Genomic DNA, 23,134 nt, shown 5'->3' on the forward strand with positions numbered 1-23,134 from the left:
GGGTATTGAAGCTCTAGCTTACATGACAGCAGAGGAGATCCATCACCAGAGTGTAAAGAGAGAAAATGAACGTCGAGGAGGCACAGAGAGACAGATAAATAACTTGCGCAGGGCAAATGCAATTTAGCTGGGTGATGTGGAGGGTGTATAGAAGTGCTCTGATACTATTCTTGATTGAGTGCATGTTCAGTGATCTGCATATCAAACACGTTGACGGATCTACATACTGTAGGAGCGACGTAACGATTCACAGGTACACACAACCGCCCCCGATTCAAATGTTTAAGATACAAGTGCATTGATCCGCGGACCCAAACCGATCCAAATGTAGCACGCATTGGTCAGAAAATCGTTTGAAACGTTATCAATTGCCGGAGTTCTCATATCACATCACTTTCTACCTTCCGTAAATACCTCTCATCTTTTATGACAACTGATGTATCCTCTCCTTCTGTGTCAAGCCGCATGTAACTGTGTTGACAGTCATTGATTTACAAGTCATTTTGTTACACCAAACAACCCCAGGCAATATCAGTAGCCATCAAACTGCGGACTGTGCCCAGCTTCGCTTGCTGACCAACACGAGGAAGGCGGCCTGTTTCTGATCTGGCATATCTGTGTGGCACCTTCAGCTTTCAAATGCTAAAATGTCTTGCGTGATATTAGGCTTTATTAAAATGGTGTTTTACCGGAATAAAAGTAAGCTACCGGAGACACAACTCTCATCTAGCTGCTGATCTTACACAATATTTGATTTTGATTGTTCAGGTTCACCATCAGCAATAGTGTTGCTTTAAACAATACGTGTATATAGTCATTTTTGGATACACAGGGTCAAGTAGATAATTTCATCACGAAGACAGCAATCACTTTTGCCAGGCACACTTTTGCCAAGCATGGCCGAAGCGAAAGAAGAGAAGATCACTCTGTAAAAACTTCCAAATGGTCAAAATCCTTTTGAGATGGGGGTGAAATCCAAATGTTACATTTTTGTCATTTAGCAGACGCTCTTATCCAGTTAGAGCGACTTACAGTTTGTGCATTCATCTTAAGATAGCTAGTACAAAACCACATATAACAGTGGTACATTTTTCCTTACTAAAGTAGCTATAGAGGTAGGGTTTTTGGAAGAGACCTGAAGTGACAGAACAGAGTGCTCGGGTTGGGTTGTAGGGTATGAGCACAGCCTGAAGGTAGGGAGGGGCAGTTCCTCAGGTAAGCACCATGGTCTTGTAGTGGATGTGAGCTTCAACTGGAAGCCTATAACAGATCTTGGGAAGGTTGAAAACCAGGCGGGCTGCAGCGTTCTGGATAAGTTGCAGGCCTTTGATGGCACAAGTGGGGAGACCAGCCAACAGCGAGTTGCAGTAGTCCAGACGGGAGTGGACAAGTGCCTGGATTAAGACCTGCGCCTCTGTCACAACATCTGGAGTGGTGGGTGCGGAGTCAAACGCAGAGAGCAGAGGATACTGGGGAAACCGGAATCTGATTTACGTTTCCAAAGCTAACGCCCAAAACAACAGGCGAAATAAATACAAAATTGTTCAACCCAACACAGGGCACAAACGGACAGGAACACTACACACACAACCTGACTAACAGAAAACAAGCTGGCACAAAAACAGACGGGCCTAACAGTCCTGAATGAAAACAAAATAAGAGACAGGTGTAACCAATAAGACAAAACAAACAGAGAAGGAAAAGGGGATCGGTGGCGGCTAGTAGACCGGCCACGACGACCGCCGAGTGCCGCCCGAACAGGCAGGGGAGCCACCTTCGGTGGGAGTCGTGGCAGCCGCTTCCTGTGTGAGGTTAGATGATATTGAAATGTTTGTCTTTTTGTTTATCTTAGTACAACGGGGCAGGGCATGCAACCGAAGCGCTTGGGTATTTGAGATGGTGGGTCAGAGAGGAGAGAAGACGACCAGTTCTGGGGATTGTGAAGCGCTGTTCTGCCAAACACCTCGTGCCAAAAGTACATCCGACGAGGGAGCGCCGTCATTTCTGATGGATGGAGAGCTTACCACCATCTCAGGAATGAAGGTTATAACTATCTTACCGTCAACCATCGAGATAATTTTGTTGCCCCTATCACAAGTGCACATACCCAAAACATAGAAAGGCTCTGGTGTGTATGTAGGTCAAATGTTTGGAGACTTCGAGGCAACCGCACAGAGAATTTACTCAAAGATCATTTGGATGTGATTGATTGGACATACTGGCGAGGTGATCACCATAGAGACGGACAACTTGGTATTCTATTGCATGACATTAGGATGAAATGCCCTGTATGAAGAAGTTACAGCAGGTGTGACATGGTGGCAGAAGGTGAGACTGCCAAGCCATTTTTTTGTAAGTGCACCTGAACTTTAGTCCAAACCCAGGATCCCACACAAGTGTGTGTGTGTGTGTGTGTGTGTGTGTGTGTGTGTGTGTGTGTGTGTGTGTGTGTGTGTGTGTGTGTGTGTGTGTGTGTGTGTGTGTGTGTGTGTGTGTGATTAACCAGCACTATTCAGTGTCTTCTGAAAGTATTCAGATCACTTCCACATTTTGTTACATTAAAGCCTTATTCTAAAATTTATTAAATAAAACATTTTCATCAAGGCAAAGGGTGGCTACTTTGAAGAGTCTCAAATATATTTGATTTTTTTAACACTTTTTTGGTTACTACATGATTTCATGTGTTATTTCATAGTTTTGATGTCTTCACTATTATTCTACAATGTAGAAAATAGTAAAAAGAAAAGAAAAACCCTTGAATGAGTAGGTGTTCTTAAACTTTTGATCAATAGTGTAAGTATTCAGACCCTTTGCTATGAGACTTGAAATTAAGCTCAGGTGCATCCAGGTTCCATTGATCATCCATGAGATGTTTCTACAACTTGTTGGAGTCCACCTGTGGTAAATTCAATTGATTTGAATATGATTTGGAAAGGCACACAGCTGTCTATATAAGGTCCCACACTTGACAGTGAATGTCAGAGCAAAAACCATCTGGGGAAGGGTACCAAAAAATGTCTGGAGCATTGAAGGTCCCCAAGAACACAGGGTGGCTCCATCATTCTTAAATGGAAGAAGTTTGAGCAATCGGGGGAGAAGGGCCTTGGTCAGGGAGGTGACCAAGAACCCGATGGTCACTCTGATACAGCACTAGAGTTCCTATGTGGAGATGGGAGAACCTTCCAGAAGGACAACCATCTCTGCAGCACTCCACCAATCAGGCCAGGGACTGGGAGACTAGTCAGGATCGAGGCAAATATGAACAAAGCAAAGTACAGAGAGATCCTTGATGAAAACCTACTCCAGAGCACTCAGGACCTCAGACTGGGGTGAACATTCACCTTCCAACAGTACAATGGCCCTAAGCACACAGCCAAGACAACGCAGGAGTGGCTTCGGGACAAGTTTCTGAATGTCCTTGTGTGGCCCAGCCAGATCCCAGACTTGAACCCAATAGAACATCTCTGGAGAGACCTGAAAATATCTGTGCAGCAACGATCCCCATCCAACCTAGTGATTCACAGTAATGCAATTTTCTATGTCTCTGTCTTTTCTATGATATTAACCAGGCCGAAAAATTCCATGTTCGGAAAATATTGTACACAAAAAAAATATATATGTACGCAGGAGATATTTACTCTGTTTTGTTTCCACTAAAATGCAACTGTGATCCTTTACTTCAGAATAGGTCACCTAATTTGGAGAAATAATTACCTTATTAAGGAGAAATATGTTTACATAGGAGAATAAGTGTCACGACTTCCGCCGAAGTTGGCTCCCCTGCCTGTTCGGGCGGTGCTCGGCGGTCGTCATCACCGGCCTACTAGCCGCCACCGATCCCTTTTTCGTTGTCTGTTGGTTGTGTCTTATTAGTTTCACCTGTGTCCTGTTATATGTGTTTGATGAGCGTCCTTATTTATAGTATGTGTCCCCGCCCTTGTTTTGTGCGGGATTGTTTTGTGTTACGTGTGTGCGTTTAGGTAGAGGTGTATTTTCTGGACTTGACACCCTGTGTTTTGGGCAGTCATATTTTCTGTACGCGCCCTGTGTTGTTTGGGCTTGTCTTATCTTGTGCCATATTTAAGAGCACTTTTTCCCAGTGGAACTCTCTGCGCCTGATTCCTTCCTCACCCACCTAGTCCCGCGTGACAATAAAGGAACCTTTATTTTTGTTTTGTTAGTATACTCTGCACCTATCATCCCTTATTAAGACTCCAAATATAGTGTCTGTTGTATGTTTAATTTACACCTTACTATTGATATGCTTTGGTTGTGGCAAATAAGGATGTAACTAATAAAAAACTAGTAATATATTAATTATAGTGTGAGAATAGGAAAACACTAAATAAAGTCCTTACAAATGCTACAAATTAGTGCCCCATATGTGTACCTTAAAATAAAGTCCTAACAGGTTTTTTATTTCATACGTTCAGTATGGCTCGTGTGATCAGTTCAAGAGGCAGCACTGACTCACCTCAGATGAATAGTTAAGATTAAGTCACAACTAAGTTTACTAAACTAGTTAGTAAAGTAACAAGTTACTGCTGATGGTCTTCTGGAACGTCCTGTATAATAATAGTGGACTGCACGTTCTGTAGGTTTTGATTTGCTTCATGTTCTATGTTATTTAGATATTTCAGTAGCATAATAGCTGTTATAGCTGATAGTGGCTGACGTTTGAGCTACCAAAGTTATGATAGGCCCTAGTCAGAGCCAATGACATAATCAGGAAACTATCTGTCCAGGCCTTTGGCCTGAGGAAAACTCCTGTCCCTAGTCATGTGAACCAGGCTAATCCTCCCTCTGCCCTATAAGATGACAGTGTGTGATTGACAGCTGGCCATGGCTTTACACCGGCTGTGGGATGGAGGGATTTGGGGAGGTGTGGAATGGAGGGATTTGGAAAGGAGAGAAAACGGTCACTGGCCCTCACTGAAGGCGAACAGAGGATCATGTATCATATTTCCAGCCTGGAGGTTTTCCATCTCTCTAAAATCCCACTTTCCGTCTCCTTCATTCACCCATTCATCCATCTATTAATTTTTCACTCTGATTCTCTCCACTATTTGATGCTCTATTCCATTACTCTCCTCTCATCCCACTTTTCTTCTACTTCTCTCCCCCACCCTCCTTTCACTTCTCTTATATCTTCTATGCTCAACTTAGATACTCCTTTTTCTCCTCAATCACCTTTACTTTCCTGGCCTGTCCTTACCATTCATTTACTCTCTTCCCACTTTTCTTCACCCCTCATCTCCTACTAGTGTTGCACGGTATACCGAAACTTCGGGACCGGCTAGAGCTGGCAGTGAGTAAGTGGAGCAGGCTCGGTGCACTCGCACTATAAGGGGACATCGGATGCGCTGAGAGACAGACTTGATCCTCTCTCAATCAGTACCAAACCACATGAAAAATGGTTTGGTACTAGAATGTGTGTTACTTTCGGTACTTCTATCAAACGTGTCTCAGGTCGTCTAATGATTGAGAGAGGATCAAGTCTGTCTATCAGCGCATCCGATGTCCCCGTATAGTGCGAGTGCACCGTGCCTGCTCCACTTACTCATTGCTAGCTCTAGCCGGTCCTGAGGAACCACCGCACTCACTGTGAGTCTGGGATGCATCACCACTCATGCTGCACGGAATTTAACACACTTGAATAATGCAACACGACATGTCGAAATGAACAAACTGTTCATTACTGTTCGCAAAACAATGTCCATTACAGGCTAGAACACTTTACAATGCAAGAAGATACTGGTAGCTTCCAGCTTCGTAGGCTAACTTTCATTGCGAGCTTACAGCGGAAGCTAACATCAATTTACTGCCCTAGTAAAGAGTTTGTGAGAATATTTCAAAACTGGTTGTGACCAAAAACTTTGTGAATTCACTTAATCTCCCCCACTTGCCTCACATCTCTCCCAGTCAAGATCATCTTTGCTGAGCTTCTAACTGTGTGAATGACGTCATGGGTCTTAAAGAGACAGCACACACTTTGATATAAGAAGATCAGTACAATAAAATAAGACCCAAATGGAAAAGAAACAGATTGTTTTTCATCTGTAGCCCCATGAAATCTGCCAAAACAAGCTCAATAACTCAATGCATGCACACACTCCTATTGAAGATGCATTCACCTGTATTGTGAATAGGCCTAGGCTACATCTTGATTCACCTTGTTTATCAATAGATTTACTATTCAAATAAATGATTAACATTATGTTGTTATGTTTGGTAAAAATTTGCCTTCCCCTCTAACTACTCTCCTCACACCTTTCCTCTCGTCATCACTCTCTCCTCTCCTTTCCTCCCTCCATCTCCTTGCCCTTCCCTACATGCTGTCTGTCTGTCTATCTCTGTCAGTCAGTAGAGGGTAAATAAAGTGGAGTTCACACCACCACTTAATACCCACAGTTGTCAATGCAGTGCGAGTGTGTGTGTGTGTGTGTGTGTGTGTGTGTGTGTGTGTGTGTGTGTGTGTGTGTGTGTGTGTGTGTGTGTGTGTGTGTGTGTGTGTGTGTGTGTGTGTGTGTGTGTGTGTGTGTGTGTGCGCGCCGTGATGCCTTTCACTGACGATGGGAGAATCAGCCATAGTGGATGTACCTCTTCCTCTAAGGCTGCAGTGACTGACAATGAGTCACATTCTGTTGCAGGTATATTGCAGGGATCCCCTCACTGTACATCTTATTGTGTTTCTGGAGGGCTGTTCAAGTCAAGAATGCACACTGAGTCCAGTTTGGAGCATTCCATTGTCCCAATATCCACAAAACCCTACACAGCAGCAATGAGACACACAGACATCCGATGAATAGTCTCTATCAATCAGTAACTATCTGTGTGTGGGTTAATCAGAGGGATTTGTGTGTGTATCCCTCAGTAAAGTATGAAGAGAGAAGGGGCTTAGGACTGACTTCTACCCCCATCTGTCTCCACCCTCTGTGGCCCTGTCGATCTGTGTATGTGTGTGTGTGTGTGTGTGTGTGTGTGTGTGTGTGTGTGTGTGTGTGTGTGTGTGTGTGTGTGTGTGTGTGTGTGTGTGTGTGTGTGTGTGTGTGTGCGTGCGTGCGTGCGTGCCTGTGTGTGTGTGTGCGTTTGCCTGCCAACCCCCTAGCTAAGTAGAGCATACAAGATATAAGAGAAGTGAAAGGTCTGTGTGTGCAGGTGTCTATCCATTTCAGCTGTTTTGGACGTTGTGACTACCGTGGGTCTTACATAACCCAACACACATCATTGGATACAGGTATCACACAAAGTCTGGATTGATTGGCACAAACATAATCATTAGAGAGAAAGCAGCAGATATTGGTAGACAGGCTGAGACAGCATAGCAGAGTAGCAGGCAAGCTTAGCGCATAACAATCTCATACTGTATAATCCACAAAGATTCCTGCCTGCAATTGGATTCCATTGAACTGGCAGAAAAAGCCACCATTACAGACAACCGGCTATTACCAAAAGCTACAAATCATGTAACTCTACGCTTACAGACACAAATTTAAGTAGAAAATGTATAGTTGGAGGTGTACCTGTCGATTTATTTCAAGGCCTACCATTAAACTCAGTGCCTCTTTGCTTGACATCATGGGAAAATCCAAAGAAATCAGCTAAGACCTCAGAAAAAAAATTGTAGACCTCCACAAGTCTGGTTCATTCCTGGGAGCAATTTCCAAACGCGTTAAGGTACCACGTTCATCTCTACAAACATTAAAGGGTATTTCTTTATTTTTAATGTCTTTATTGTCTACATTGTAGAATAATAGTGAAGACATCAAAACTATGAAATAACACATATGGAATCATGTAGTAACCAAAAAAAGTGTTAAACAAATCTAAATCTATTTTATATTTGAGATTCTTCAAAGTAGCCACCCTTTGCCTTGATGACAGCTTTGTACACTCTAGGCATTCTCTCAACCAGCTTCATGAGGTCATCTGGAATGCATTTCAATTAACAGGTGTGCTTTGTTTAAAGTTAAAACCTTCTTAATGCGTTTGAGCCAATCAGTTGTGTTGTGACAAGGTAGGGGTGGTATACAGTAGACAGCCCTATTTGGTAAAAGACCAAGTCCATATTATGGCAAGAACAGCTCAATTAAGCAAAGAGAAACGACAGTCCATCATTACTTTAAGACATGAAGGTCAGTCAATCTGGAAAATGTGAAGAACTTAGTTTGTTCAAGTGCAGTCACAAAAACCATCAAGCGTTATGATGAAACTGGCTCTCATGAGGACCACCATAGGAAAGGAAGACCCAGAGTTACCTCTGCTGCAGAGGATAAGTTCATTAGAGTTAATTGCACATCAGATTGCAGCCCAAATAAATGCTTCACAGAGTTCAAGTAACAGACACATCTCAACATCAACTGTTCAGAGGAGACTGTCTGAATCAGGCCAGGTCAAATTGCTGCAAAGAACCTTACAGATAATTAATTGTATGTGTGGGGTACAGAGATGAGGTAGTCATAAAAAAGTATGTTAAACACTATTATTGCGCACAGAGTGAGTCCATGCAACGTATTACTTGACTTGTTAAGCATTTTTTTTTTTTGACTTGCCATAACAAAGGGGTTAAATACATGTTGACTCAAGCCATTTCAGCTTTTCATTTTTTATTCATTTGGAAAAATTTCTAAATACATGATTCCACTGACATTATGGGGTATTGTGTGTAGGCCAGTGACGCAAAACGTCAATTTAATCAATTTTAAATGCAGGTTGTTACGCAACAAAATGTTGAAACAGTCAAGGGGTGTGAATACTTTCTGAAGGCACTGTAGATTAATAATGAATCATAGGTCTAATGAATGTAATTTACCCAATATTATGGCCATAGATTAGCAAATTACCTTGACATTTTAAAACAATTTAGATGTCATTGTAAAAGTATTGCATGCTCTGCGTCTCAGATAAGGTTTTGCATAAGTACTGGAAGATTATCTTCTGTTATTTAATTAATATGGTGTTTTATTTTTTAAAGAAATTGAATATAGAATAGAAGATATACTATGTGTTATTTTAGTTGTTCAACCAGTCATCAACATATTGTTCAATGGAAAAAATAATAATAAAGCCCAGTGGTTATTCTGTTATTCTGTGAAAGCTAACACGCTTTCTTTTCTCTGTCGTGGTATAATTTTGGCATTGAGTATCATTCCAGTAACGAGTATCGTGACACTAAACCTGGTATCGGCATTGAAGTAAAAATTCTGGGATCGTAACAACACTACTAATCACAATGCAAAACCCCATCTACTGCTCCAATCACAATGCAAAACCCCATCTACTGCTCCAATCACAATGCAAAACCCCATCTACTGCTCCAATCACAATGCAAAACACCATCTACTGCTCCAATCACAATGCAAAACCCCATCTACTGCTCCAATCACAATGCAAAACACCATCTACTGCTCCAATCACAATGCAAAACCCCATCTACTGCTCCAATCACAATGCAAAACACCATCTACTGCTCCAATCACAATGCAAAACCCCATCTACTGCTCCAATCACAATGCAAAACCCCATCTACTGCTCCAATCACAATGCAAAACCCCATCTACTGATCCAATCAAAACAGCCCACATTGTTCCTCCAACAGCCCCTAACAGTGTTTCATCACTAAGGATCTTTAATGCACATTGTCCCTTTGCTAGTCCTTCTAGTGCCTGTGTAGCAGAAAGAAGCTGGCAAAGTGCTATAGGATATCAATTTCCCCCCAATAAAGTGCAGGTTGCAAAGCTGCCGCGCCCTCGTGGATCGTCTCTGTGTTGTTTAATTGAGTTTCGATCAGAGACTGTTACTCGGAGAAGCACTCACTATCTGCCAGACACACACACTTACATAATATATATATATGTTATATATATAAATATATTTAACAATTAGCGGCGGCCAGTGATTTTGAAAGGGCTTAAAGGACAATTCCACCACTTTTCAACCTCATTTCATTATCTCCAGCACAATACCAGTGTCTACATAGGTGAAAACGGTGCATTTCATCTACCTGATGACATCATCAAAAGTTCAAACATTTAAAAAACAGTGATTTAAAAAAACACAATGGGATTCGCAGTGAAGTGGGGAGCAAGAAAATTACTAAGACTAAAACTCATGGCAGGTTTTGAAAATCACTGTTTTTGAAACTTTTAATCCTACCCTGTGATGTCACAGCAGCGTTGTTTTGGACCTTTCTTCGTATGTTTTTAACCGCAGATCATAGAAACGCATTGTTTTCACATACGTAGACACTGGGTTGGTGCTGGAGAGGATGAATATGAGGTTGAAACGTCTCGGAATTGCCCTTTAACTGGAGAATTAAGTTAAAAGGCTTTAAAGGGATTTTCAGGAAGCCGGGTTTTGGCAACGGTAGCTCAGAAACCTGTAATTGGTGAATCCTCCTTGTCTCTGAGTACCGAGACTCAAGTAAGGCTGAAGAAACCTTTCATTTGTTAATCAATCCCCTCCTTTCAAAGAAAACAAACTCTTATACTATTATTATTCGAAACAGAAGTGTGGATATTAAATCCGACTTTTAGAGAGAAGGGAATGAAGAATTGAAAGTGCTATAGTTAACTGTGTAAACAAAGATGACAGAGTTTGACGCTTCAACAACGGACCATACTGATTGTCTGTTTCTGTCTGATTATATCTCATATTTGATCTTTTTCAGATCAAGAGTCTTCCATGACTTGTTATCATTTAAGCAGCGGAGCAGTAATTCGGAAGACTTTCACTGCAGCGAAGCTGGTGCTACATCGGGGGTACATAGTAACACTGTAGCAAGTGCAGAGTAGGAAAAAGAAGATGGATTCCATTGTTTCCCTTCATGGACCTTAAAGATCTAATAGCACTGAATTGGTGAAAGCTGCTTACACATGTCTAGTTCATAGTTGTACGGTTGTTATAATTGCCTCTCCTCATCTCTTCCTCTTTATCTCTATCTCTCCATCTCCCACCCTCGTCTCTTCCTCTCACCCCCCTCTTTCTCGTTCTGCCCTCTCTCTCATTCTCATTCTCTCTCTCGCTCCCGGTCCTCTCCATCTCCACTCTCTCTCATTAGTCCAGTGCCTGTCATGGAGAGGATCTGTGCAGGAGCACACAGTCCAACACTTCACACCAGAGAACCATCAGTTGCCTACCAGCTACACATCAGAGAGACAACCAGCAGCTAGCCAGGCCAGCCGAGTCACATCCCTCTCTCCTATCTACCCCGCATCTCGCTCCAGTGGCACAGGACAGAGAAGGGATATTTTAAAGAGCTAGAAGGCGGAGAAAGAGAGAGGGGGGAAGGAAGATAAAAAGTGGAGGAAGAGAGAGAAAAAGAAGAGAAATTGGACAAAAAGAAACTGAGATTTCTGAAATGATAGTCATTTCGGTTAAGGGAAGGGAGTGAGTGTTAACCAGTCACTTTCATGCAACCCCCTTTCTCGCCCTCTATACACCACATGTTCATTTTGACACCTCTGTCTGGCTGAACAGCATGCTACCTGTTCCACATCAAGCTTTCTTCATCCCCGCATGACAATTCAAGATGGTTCAACCACTGCTTTGGATCCTGCCAAGTCCCCCTCTCTACCTCCCTCCCTCCCTAATCCTAGCTCACAGCAACCAGCCATTCCTCACAGGCTTTATCTCCTCTAAAATAATCTTTCAGCAGGATCAACAAGAAAATCTGCTGAACTGGGATAAAGAGAATAGAGGGAAAAAATGATGTAAAAACACAACAATAATAAACAGCAAAATCCACATCCGGGCCGGGCTTCCTGGAATGACCCCAGATGATGCTCAAAGCTGATGATCTCAAATGACCTTTAACTCCATACTGTGCCAATAAGAGCTGCTTCTCAATGCTCTCTGAAGAGATGACTGTACACTGAATGACTAGGATGGAGTTGGCCCTAGACACTGAGCTAAGGTTAGTTTTGTATTCCCCCCTCTGATAGTTAGTATTAGGATCTAGAGAGAATGAGCTGATCCTAGATCTGTGGCTGGGAGAATCGTCTCCCCAGAGCAGATTAAAAGCAGGCATATACTAATGGTCCTCGTTGACCTTTGGGAAATACTAAAGCTAATTGGGGTAGCTCAGAAAGGGCACATTATATTGCAAAGGTCAGTTATGTGACATAAGGCTACGAAATGGGATCACGTTAGCTTTTACAAATATCCTACTGTACAGCAATGTTCAAAAATTCCGGTCCGGGGGAGTGGACCCATCAGAGTGTGCATTTTTGTAACAGCCCAGCACTAGCAAACCTCAAATCAAATCAAATGTTATTGGTCACATACACATATTTAGCAGATGTTATTGCGGGTGTAGCGGAATACCTGAAGTAACTAATCAATGAATAATCATCAACAGAATCAGAGAGCTGGGTTTAAAAAACTAAACAAACCAAATACAATGAGCACCCTGTGAATTCCCAGGACCAGGACATCTTGCAGTTGGTTATGAGTAGACATAGACGGGGGATATCTCCAGGCCCTAGACATGATTTGTAATAAAGAAAGGGCCTGAGGAATTAGTCAAACCAAATCCTAATACAACATGTTAATAGCTACCCTTTTATCCATGAAAATAGTTGAAAAGGTACAATAATATCCATAACAACACTACCTACCGACTCCCCACAGTCTCCCTGTGGTCCTAGTTCTAACTACCACAGTGCCTTATCAACCGATTCAGGATTATCACACCCTAGCTCAGTAATGTCACTTCCTTCGCACGGGGTAAAGTTTCCTCCTTTATCGGCTACTATCAGCTCCTCTCTGGCAGAGACCTGAGAGGGTAGGGGGTAAAACGGCTGCTGTTGAGCGGCTAGTGGTGCAGGAAGGCCTGCGTGGACAGGGGCGCTGACATTATATTGGAGATAAAGCATTGCAATGACGATGTGTCTCTGACAAACAGACACGCGCGCGCACACACATACGTGCACGCACACACACAGCGCTCCTCAGTCGCTGACAGTTGATTCTCAGCTGTTATTTTGTGTGACATATACACATATACAACTGCAGGTGTAATAAAAAAGCATGCAAATGCATTCTGATGCACGCGCGCACACACACACACACACACACACACACACACACACACACACACACACACACACACACACACACACACACACACACACACACACACACACACACACACACACACACACACACACACACACGCACACACGCACGCACACACGCACGCGCACACACACACGCACACACACACACACACACACTCATATAAAATAACACATCCTCAGGCTTTAATAAAAGGCATGCATTAACACCACACACACACACACACACACACACACACACACACACACACACACACACACACACACACACACACACACACACACACACACACACACACACACACACACACACACACACACACACACACACACACACACACACACCTGCAGGCATCATCGAAAGCACTCAACAGCTCAGCAGCAGAAAAGTACAATCTTAGGAAATAATTGGGCTGACGGGTACACATAGAGGGAAATTAACAAGGTAGAAAGAAAGGCCCTTGTACACCTGTCAGTCAATCAGCAACAAAACAACGTGAACTACATGACAAAGGCAACGGATGTCTTGTAAGCATTAAAAACAGAGCCTGTGGCAAGGTAGTCTGTCGAGCGATGAAATAGAAAATATGCAATGTTCTTCACACTTCACATTAAAACAATCAACCTTACAGAAAACAAACATACAGTGCAGCATAAGGATTCTTACCTGGTACAAAACTCCCCTGAACAACCTCCTTGTACGCCCACCATCCCTCGTGTATTTTAGGTACATTTGGCTGAGCTGTCGGAGAGGAAAGAAACAGAGAACATGCATGTCAATCAGATGTATGTTAATTTTAGACAAGAGAGACAACACCCGCTGTGTTCACATCACTGACTCTACTCCTTCATGTAAATGTTCCATTTTGATCCGCATCCTTTCCAGCCAACCTCTCTAACCTTTTCAGGAAGAGGCCTTGGCAAACAAACACTCCCTGAAGACAGGCAGAGAACAAACAGAACACGAGATTTGAAATCCTACACACAAGTGCACGTACACATAACACATACTGGTACGTATACAAGTGTAAGTACACGCACACACACACCTTCCTCGGGCATTAGTCTGGAAATGCATTCTGTTATGTTGTGTGCAGTAAAAAGCCCAGATTAGAGGAGGGCTGGACTTTATAATTGAGGTGAATAGGTAAAGGTCCCGCTAAAAAGGGAGGGTTGGGACCCAGAACTACCAGAAGAGCTTTGGGGATATTGCTTTTTACACCTCAACTTGTTTTGTTCATTCGGTTGCACTGGGAAGCACGGCTTAATGGAGGGGCTAGAGGTTGCCTTGCCTTACCTCTGCGTAATGGAAGTACGGGGCGGTGGGTGGTTCTTATACCCCCTTCGAAGAGTGGTCTAGCCTACCGCTAGACTAGGTGCAGGAGACTGGTTCAATTACATAGAGAGGATGGACACAGGAGTGCAAAAACCTTATTTTCTCCCAGGCAATCAGTTGGACAATCAACAGCTACCCGTCTGGCAGAAAGTCTGAAGTTTTACCTCCCTGCGGGTGTCGAACAGCATACGGCCCCCAAAAATGGATCTTAACCATCCTGACTGGCCGCTGACTGGTTTCTCCAAATGATAGATTGCTTTTCCCCTTCCGATGTAAAATGAAATGGAAGTAAACACCACCCTTGATGCCAGAGTCACTGAACATTGCAATACAGGCACTTAGGTGAACGATAGTGAGTCAGTGTTTCCCCTATTATAACCTATTATAACCTATTATAACCTATTATAACCGACATGTCCGTGTTGCCTCTCGGCAATATAATTAGTTTTACTCTCCATTTAGTCACCACCAAAAACCCATCATGGGACAGCAACACAATTGCAGTGTAAAGAGTTCGGGCAAAATTGAATTGTTTCAGATAGCAATTGAACAATGGCTATCCGGCTCAAAGGACCAATCCTTCCAATTCTTCCATAGCTATAACTACACTATTGCAGTGAATTCAACACGTTATAAGGTGTAAATAAGAGTCTCCTCCACTGTTCCATAGGTGTCTCGGCAGGAAGACCTTCCACGGAAAAACACAGTCAGGGGTAAGAACCAGTAACGTGGCATCCTGTGTATGTGTCAATGCATGTGTGTGTGGGTCTAGGGATCCTAGTAATAAATAAGGAGGGGCTTTAGAGGAAGCTGCTGGACATGATCCCCTTATAAGCTGCAGATACCACAGGAAATACTGCATAAAGCCATTGACTGTATCTCTCCAGCTCTCAGGCTGCAACAAGGTGGCACAGATACCGGTCTACACATAAAGTATAAAATAATTTTGCTGAATTCAAAGCTACTTTTCAGAGAGCCTGAATCTTGGGCCAAAAATGATTGACATAGTGACAACATTTTCCTCAGAATCAACTCTGTTTAGGGGAGCTGCACTTGTGAAAGCAATCAGTTGAATGGAGGAAGGAATGGAACCATCACATTGAAGCGATTTCTTTGTTTTGTCATTTTCTAATGGGTGTAATGAGCAAGCCTATCCCTGTTAATTATTCAGAACTGTCTGAGACAGACAGCGATCATTTAAAAAAATTCTGGAACAATTGGCCGCCATATTCTGTGGCAGCGCTCGCCTAGAGACAAGACATCATCACTTCCTGTGTAACAGCGAGACGGGGGAGAGGAGGAAGAGCAACAGAGCGAGAGAGGGAGAGAACATTATCAGGACAGAAGGGAGGGGTGAAGGGAGAGAACATTATCAGGACAGAAGGGAGGGGTGAAGGGAGAGAACATTATCAGGACAGAAGGGAAAGAGGGAGATAACATTATCAGGACAGAAGGGAGGGATGAAGGGAGAGAGAAAGACAGAAAAGTGAGAGAGAGAACTGAAGAGAGAGAGTGGGAGAGTGAGAAAAGAGAAAAAAGGGACAAAAGAGAGAGCGAGACAGCAGGACAGCAGAAAAGTTATGTTCCATTTCCCACACTGCTTGGCTGTGGCCCCGAAACACACTTACTGGCATCAGCAAAAAGGAAATTCTTCCAATCTATAAAAGGATATGCAGACGGGACTCTGAGGGAAGGAAGGGGTGGGATGGAGGAAGGGAGGGAGGGATGGGGGGATGCATATGGCAAAATGATAGATCACTGTTAATTTCACCTGCCCCTAGCTGAACCCAGAACAGTGATGATCATATATGGTAGAATGAGGCGCAGCAGTAATTTGTAGTTTAGATGCTGAAAACTAATGTGTCAGTATTCACATCAGGATCCATCTAGACTCCAAGCAATCAATCAAGCAAGGTCACGTGTCAATATAGGGCCAATATCCTTCTCCCGTCAAGATGATCAGTAGACTGACAGGAGTCATTAACGTAATTAATCTATGCTCTATGTAATTAAAACTAGAAACCTTTATACCAGGGGTGGGCAACAGGCGGCCCATGGGCCAAAACCGGTCCGCAACTGATTTTCTTTTAGCTCCCTAAAGTTTTTATCAATAAATTATTATAATAATAAATACAAAAATATGTATATATTTTTGGTTAAAGAAAACACTGTAAAATCACCAGGAGTTTAGCAAAATAATTGTTTAATTTAGAAACTCTATTCTCAAGAATCTGTTCTCTGTGATCGTATCTCAACGTAATTCAAGGTATAATATGATCATTATTTTTTGCCTTTTTAGGCTAGTTGTGGTCAATTTGCAGTGTACAACGTATTATAATTATGTTCCTGCCCCCGACCATCCGCTCCGACAAAAATCATCCCGTGGCTGAATCTAGTTGCCTACCCCTGCTTTACAGGGTTAAACAAACCAAATAAACTTCCAATGCAAGACAATGGCTTACTAAATTTTCTGTTGTTTCAAATGACTGGTGACAGGTTTTCAGTAAACTGGTCCGTTTCAGTAAACTGGTCCGTAAAGAAGTATGGCTGATCAACTCCAATAACCTGATAATTGAACATTGTCCATTGTTCAGAACTGAGTCATCGTTAGCTACGTGCTTTCCATACCCATGCTTCTCTGTGTGTGCGGCCTATCCCGGCCTAGCCTGGCCTGTTCCTACCAACCACCTATAAACACAAGTAGACTCTGTAAATAAACAATTCATTTTCATATAATTGTCAAACTCTCCCATTAATATTCATCAAAATGCACTTGCAATCCACCTGCTCAGTCATGCAGAAAAAGACACACACAGAGAGAGAGAGAGAAAGAAGGGAGATTGAGAGAGAGGGGGTAGGATAGACAAGAGGAGATAAAGAGAGGGCGAGGGACAGAGAGAGAAAGAGGGAGGGAGATAAAGATAGATAGATAGAGAAAGGGGGAGCTAGAGAGAGAGAGAGAGAGAGGGGAGATCAAGAGAAAGGGAGAGGATAGACAGGAGGAGATAGAGAGAGGGCAAGGGACAGAGAGAGAAAGAGAGAGAGAGATACAGAGAGAGAGAGAGAGAGAGAGAGAGAGAGAGAGAGAGAGAGAGAGAGAGAGAGGAAGCTGAGCAGAGTGAGACAATAGAGACACCCGTCCATCCATAAATGAAACTTGACCTTGCCGACAGCTGTGCATACTAACTTATGAGACAATTATCTCTGACCCCGCTCCTGTTTGTGGGGCACTATAATGGTCGCAGCTGTGTGGATGGGCCCCTGACACTCTCAATCAAGCCAACACTGGGTGAAAAGGGTCGATATCAGGGGATATCTTTAAAGGACATGTTTTTGATATTCTAGAACAGCGGTTCCCAAACTTCTTATAGTCCCGTACCCCTTCAAACATTCAAGTCTCAACTGCGTAACCCCTCTAGCACCAGGGTCAGCGCACTCTCAAATGTTGTTTTTTGTCATCATTGTAAGCCTGTCACACACACAAAATACGATGGATTTATTAAAAATAAGAATGAGTGTGAGTTTGTCACAACCCGGCTCGTGGGAAGTGACAAAGAGAATAATAATCAATCGTTTTGCTCTTTATTTAGCCATCTTACATATAAAACCTTATTTGTTCATCAAAAATTGTGAATAACTCACCATAGGTTAATGAGAAGGGTATGCTTGAAATGAAGCACATAACGTCTCAGTCTTAAATCATTGTCCACACACAGTCCACTCTCACATAGGTATGTGGTTGCAAAGGGCATCAGTGTCTTAACAGCACGATTTGCCAATGCAGGATACTCTGAGCACAGCCCTATCCAGACATCTGTCAGTGGCTTCTGATTACATTCAATTTTCACAGAACCGTTTGTTGCAATTTCGATGAGGCTCTCTTGTTCAGATATCGGTAAGTGGACTGGAGGCAGGGCATGAAAGGGATAATGAATCCAGGTGTTTGTTTCGTCAATTTCAGGTAAGTACCTGCATAATTGCGCACCCAGCTCCCTCAGGTGCTTCGCTATATCACATTTGACATTGTCCGTAAGCTTGAGTCCATTTGCAAACAAAAAATCATACAATGATGGAAAGACCTGTGTGTTGTCCTTGTTAATGCAGACAGAGAAGAGCTCCAAATTCTTAATCATTGTCACGCCCTGACCGTAGAGAGCTTTTTATGTCTCTATTTTGGTTTGGTCAGGGTATGATTTGGGTGGGCATTATATGTTATTTTTTCTATGATTTGTATTTCTGTGTGTTTGGCCGGGTGTGGTCCTCAATCAGAGGCAGCTGTCTATCGTTGTCTCTGATTGAGAACCATACTTCTTTCATGCCGTCCCTAGGAGGGGTGCGTCACTTGAGTGGGTTGAGTTACTGACGTGATCTTCCTGTCTGGGTTGGCGCCCCCCCTTGGTTTGTGCTGTGGTGGAGACCTTTGTGGGCTATACTCGGCCTTGTCTCAGGATTGTAACTTGGTGGTTGAGGATTTCCCTCTAGTGGTGCGGGGGCTGTGCTTTGGCAAAGTGGGTGGGGTTATATCCTTCCTATTTGGCCCTGTCCGGGGGTTTCTTCGGATGGGGCCACAGTGTCTCCTGACCGCTCCTGTCTCAGCCTCCAGTATTTATGCTGCAGTAGTTTGTGTCGGGGGGCTAGGGTCAGTTGGTTACCTGGAGTACTTCTCCTGTCTTATCCAGTGTCCTGTGTGAATTTAAGTATGCTCTCTCTAATTCTCTCGTTCTCTCTTTCTCTCTGAGAACCTGAGCCCTAGGACCATACGTCAGGACTACCGGGCATGATGACACCTTGCTGTCCCCAGTCCGCCTGGCCTTGCTGCTATTCCAGTTTCAACTGTTCTGCCTGTGGTTACGGAACCCCTACCTGTCCCAGACCTGCTGTTTTCAACTCTTAATGATCGGCTATGAAAAGCCAACTGAGATTTATTCCTGATTATTATTTGACCATGCTTGTCATTTATGAACATTTTGAAAATCTTGGCTCTCTCTAATTTTCTCCTTCTCTCTTTCTTTCTCTCGGAGGACCTGAGCCCTAGGACCATACGTCGGGACTACCGGCCGTGGTGACTCCTTGCTGTCCCCAGTCCGCCTGGCCTTGCTGCTATTCCAGTTTCAACTGTTCTGCCTGCGGTTATGGAACCCCTACCTGTCCCAGACCTGCTGTTTTCAACTCTTAATGATCGGCTATGAAAAGCCAACTGAGATTTATTCCTGATTATTATTTGACCATGCTTGTCATTTATGGAAATTTTGAAAATCTTGGCTCTCTCTAATTTTCTCCTTCTCTCTTTCTTTCTCTCGGGGGACCTGGGCCCTAGGACCATGAGTCGGGACTGCCGCCCGTGGTGACTCCTTGCTGTCCCCAGTCCGCCTGGCCTTGCTGCTATTCCAGTTTCAGCTGTTCTGCCTGCGGTTATGGAACCGCCACCTGTCCCAGACCTGTTGTTTTTCAACTCTTGATGATCGGCTATGAAAAGCCAACTGAAAATTATTCATGATTATTATTTGACCATGCTTGTCACTTATGAACATTTTTGAACATCTTGGCATAGTTCTGTTATAATCTCCACCCGGCACAGCCAGAAGAGGACTGGCCACCCCTCATAGCCTGGTTCCTCTCTAGGTTTCTTCCTAGGTTTTGGCCTTTCTAGGGAGTTTTTCCTAGCCACCGTGCTTCTACACCTGCATTACTAGCTGTTTGGGGTTTTAGGCTGGGTGTCTGTACAGCACTTCGAGATATTAGCTGATGTACGAAGGGCTATATAAAATAAAATTGATTGATTGATACTTAGGTTGCCTTTTCCCACCTGTCTGTGTGGGTAGTTGTCTATGTTTAGTTGCATGTCAGCACTCTGTTATATAGCTTCACGTTCGTTTTTGTTACTTTGTTAGTTTGTTCAGTGTTCTTCCTTAATTAAAAGAAGAATGTATTCATATCACGCTGCGCCTTGGTCTCCTCTTTACGACGAACGTGACAATCATAGCCTCAATTTTGTCCCGCACATTGAATATAGTTGCGGAGAGTCCCTGTAATCCTAGATTCAGATCATTCAGGTGAGAAAAAACATCACCCAAATAGGCCAGTCGTGTGAGAAACTTGTCATCATGCAAGCAGTCAAGCAAATTATAATGATGGTCAGTAAATAAAACTTTAAGCTCATCTCTCAACTTAAAAAAACTTGTCAATACTTTGCCCCTTGATAACCAGTGCACTTCTGTATGTTGTAAAAGCGTTACATGGTCGCTGCCCATATCATTGCATAATGCAGAAAATACACGAGAGTTCAGGGGCCTTGTTTTAACTTCTTATGGCTGCAGGGGCAGTATTGAGTAGCTTGGATGAAAGGTGCACAGAGGTGCCCATAGTAAACTGCCTGCTCCTCAGTCCCAGTTGCTAATATATGAATAGTATTATTCGTATTGGATTGAAAACACTGAGAAGTTTTTTTTTTCTGAGAAGTTCCACTTCCTGTTTGAATTTTTTCTGAGGTGGCAGATTTTCAACCAAGCTCTCAATGAAATTACAGCGAGATATGGATGAGTTTTCCTACGGCTTCCACTAGATGTCAACAGTCAATAGAACTTTGTCTGATGACTCTAATGTGAAGGGGGGCCGAAGGAGATAGGAATCCATCCATCCAGTTTGCTTTATTTTTGTAATAGATTACATTAGATCGTTCTTGAAACAGTTCCTCAAGTTCTTTTTGTTTTTCCTCTAGCTTATGTTGTATCTCTGTAGTATCGTTTTTATTGCTATCTACCTGTACTATTAGTTCAAGATCCTGCCACCATGGAGAGGTAAATACCTGTCTATTTATGGAAAAAATCTCCTGATTAACTCCTTAGTCATATCTCAGTTTACTCACTTAATTATGGCGCTGCCTACTCCTGATGATTCGTTTTTCAAATCATATGAGCAAAAAATATTTTGCTTTATCTGGGACGCTAAACCAGACAAAATAAAACGAGCCTATTTATATAATGAATATGAATTGAGTGGGTTGAGATTATTAAATATGAAAGTACTAAACCTCTCCCTAAAAGCTCCACTCATTCAAAAGTTTTATTTAAACCCTAAATCGTTCTCAAGTAGATTAATAAGAAAAGCTCATCCTTTGTTTAAAAATTGCCTTTTTGCCTTTGTGCAGATTGCCATGTCTCATTTTCGATTAATTGAAAATTATACTTTTTTCAAAGTATCTGTCTTTTTCAAACTAGCATTGCAGAGCTGGCTACAATTTCAATTTCATCCCCCTGAAAAGATAGAACAAATATTACAACAAATATTTTTGGCTGAACTCAAATGTGCTGGTTAATAAAATACCTGTATTTATGGGAAAGATGTTTGAAAGGGGTATTTTGTTCTTAAATTATATTGTAAATTGTAATGGTAGAGTTATGTCCTTCATGGAGTTATCAGAATTGTACGGGAAGGTCTACTCAATCCAAGAGAACAACCAATTGATTACAGCATTGCCCCAAAAATGGAGGCGGGTGTCAGCGGGAGGAGGTATGGAACTGATCTGTCTGCCCAATATAAAGGATCAAAACTGGTATAGGAATAAAAATAGCCTAAATAGGAAAGTATACCAGTTTCATTTGAGGACCAGGATGTTGACAACTGTGCCATACAGATTTCAAAATAGTTGGGAAGAGATTTTTGATGTACCGATTCCATGGTACAGGGTGTATGAGTTGATATATAAAACAACGCAAGACTCAAGATTTTGTGATTTTCAGCTAAAATTATTATATAGAATTCTTGCCACCAACAAAATGTTGAATATTTGGGGCATAAAATCAACGAAGCTCTGCAGATTTTGTTGTGAGGTTACAGAATCAATAGACCATTTATTTTGGTATTGCCCTCAGGTAGCCTGTTTCTGGTCTCAGGTTCAGGAATGGCTGAAAATGCATAGCATTGATCTAAAATTGACCCTAGAAATAGTACTGTTAGGAGATCTGGAGAGACCTGGTCAGTCAATTACTAATATACTAATACTCTTAGTAAAAGTATTTATCTTCAACACGCAATCTGTAGATTCTATTCGATTAGATAGATTGAAATTGTACGTTAAACATCATAGCATAGTTGAAAACAATGTGTTGCGTAGAAACACGAAGTGGGTGGCCAGCAGAGATAGATGGGACGGGCTGAGGGAAGCTGAGGGTTGGTATGTGGAATTGGAGACAAGTGTGAGTGGAGTTGCTGTGTGAGAGAATGATGGTCAAAAGATAAAGGGGGAAAAAAGTACATTTGAATGACACTAAGTGGCAGTGTTTTTACAACTAATGCCGGTTTGCCTGAGGCTGATGCCGTGCAGGTGTTTGTACACATGCAAAAATACACACACTCTCATTCCAATTAACAGATACAAGAACACACACATACATGTAATAGTGCCAGACATGCACACAAACATATACAGTAGGCATTGCTGTTATGATTTCAGTTGTCCTTGATGTCCTTTCTTTTACTTTTGTTTTACTTTTTATTTTCTTGCATTGTTGTTTAATGTTTTCTTCTGGCTTTTCCTTTTTTCTCTTTAGTTAATTCTCTTGGTTGTTGGTGGATTGGGGGGTTCTTGGGGGTGGGGAATGGAATTAATTGTTATTTCTTTTCCGGAGGGGGGGGGGACTGTGGGACGGGTCTCGAATGGTTGAGGGACAGCTATTGGGGAACTGTGGGGGGAACTTGGAGGGTTCGGGTTTCACAAGATTGT

The 23,134-nt window shown here is 42.6% G+C and overlaps 1 protein-coding gene across 1 annotated transcript in view; it reads right to left on the reverse strand.

The window, feature by feature from the left end:
* Positions 1-23,134, reverse strand: part of LOC139580836 (carbonic anhydrase-related protein 10-like) — a gene marked incomplete in the record, with an annotated part of 315,977 nt that overhangs the window by 235,055 nt on the left and 57,788 nt on the right. Inside the window, 1 exon segment of the mRNA XM_071409901.1 lies at positions 13,744-13,818. Coding sequence (XP_071266002.1) covers positions 13,744-13,818 — 75 coding nt within the window.

Source organism: Salvelinus alpinus, chromosome 7 (genome assembly GCF_045679555.1).
Source record: "Salvelinus alpinus chromosome 7, SLU_Salpinus.1, whole genome shotgun sequence".
In the NCBI taxonomy this organism is placed as follows: Eukaryota; Metazoa; Chordata; class Actinopteri; order Salmoniformes; family Salmonidae; genus Salvelinus; species Salvelinus alpinus.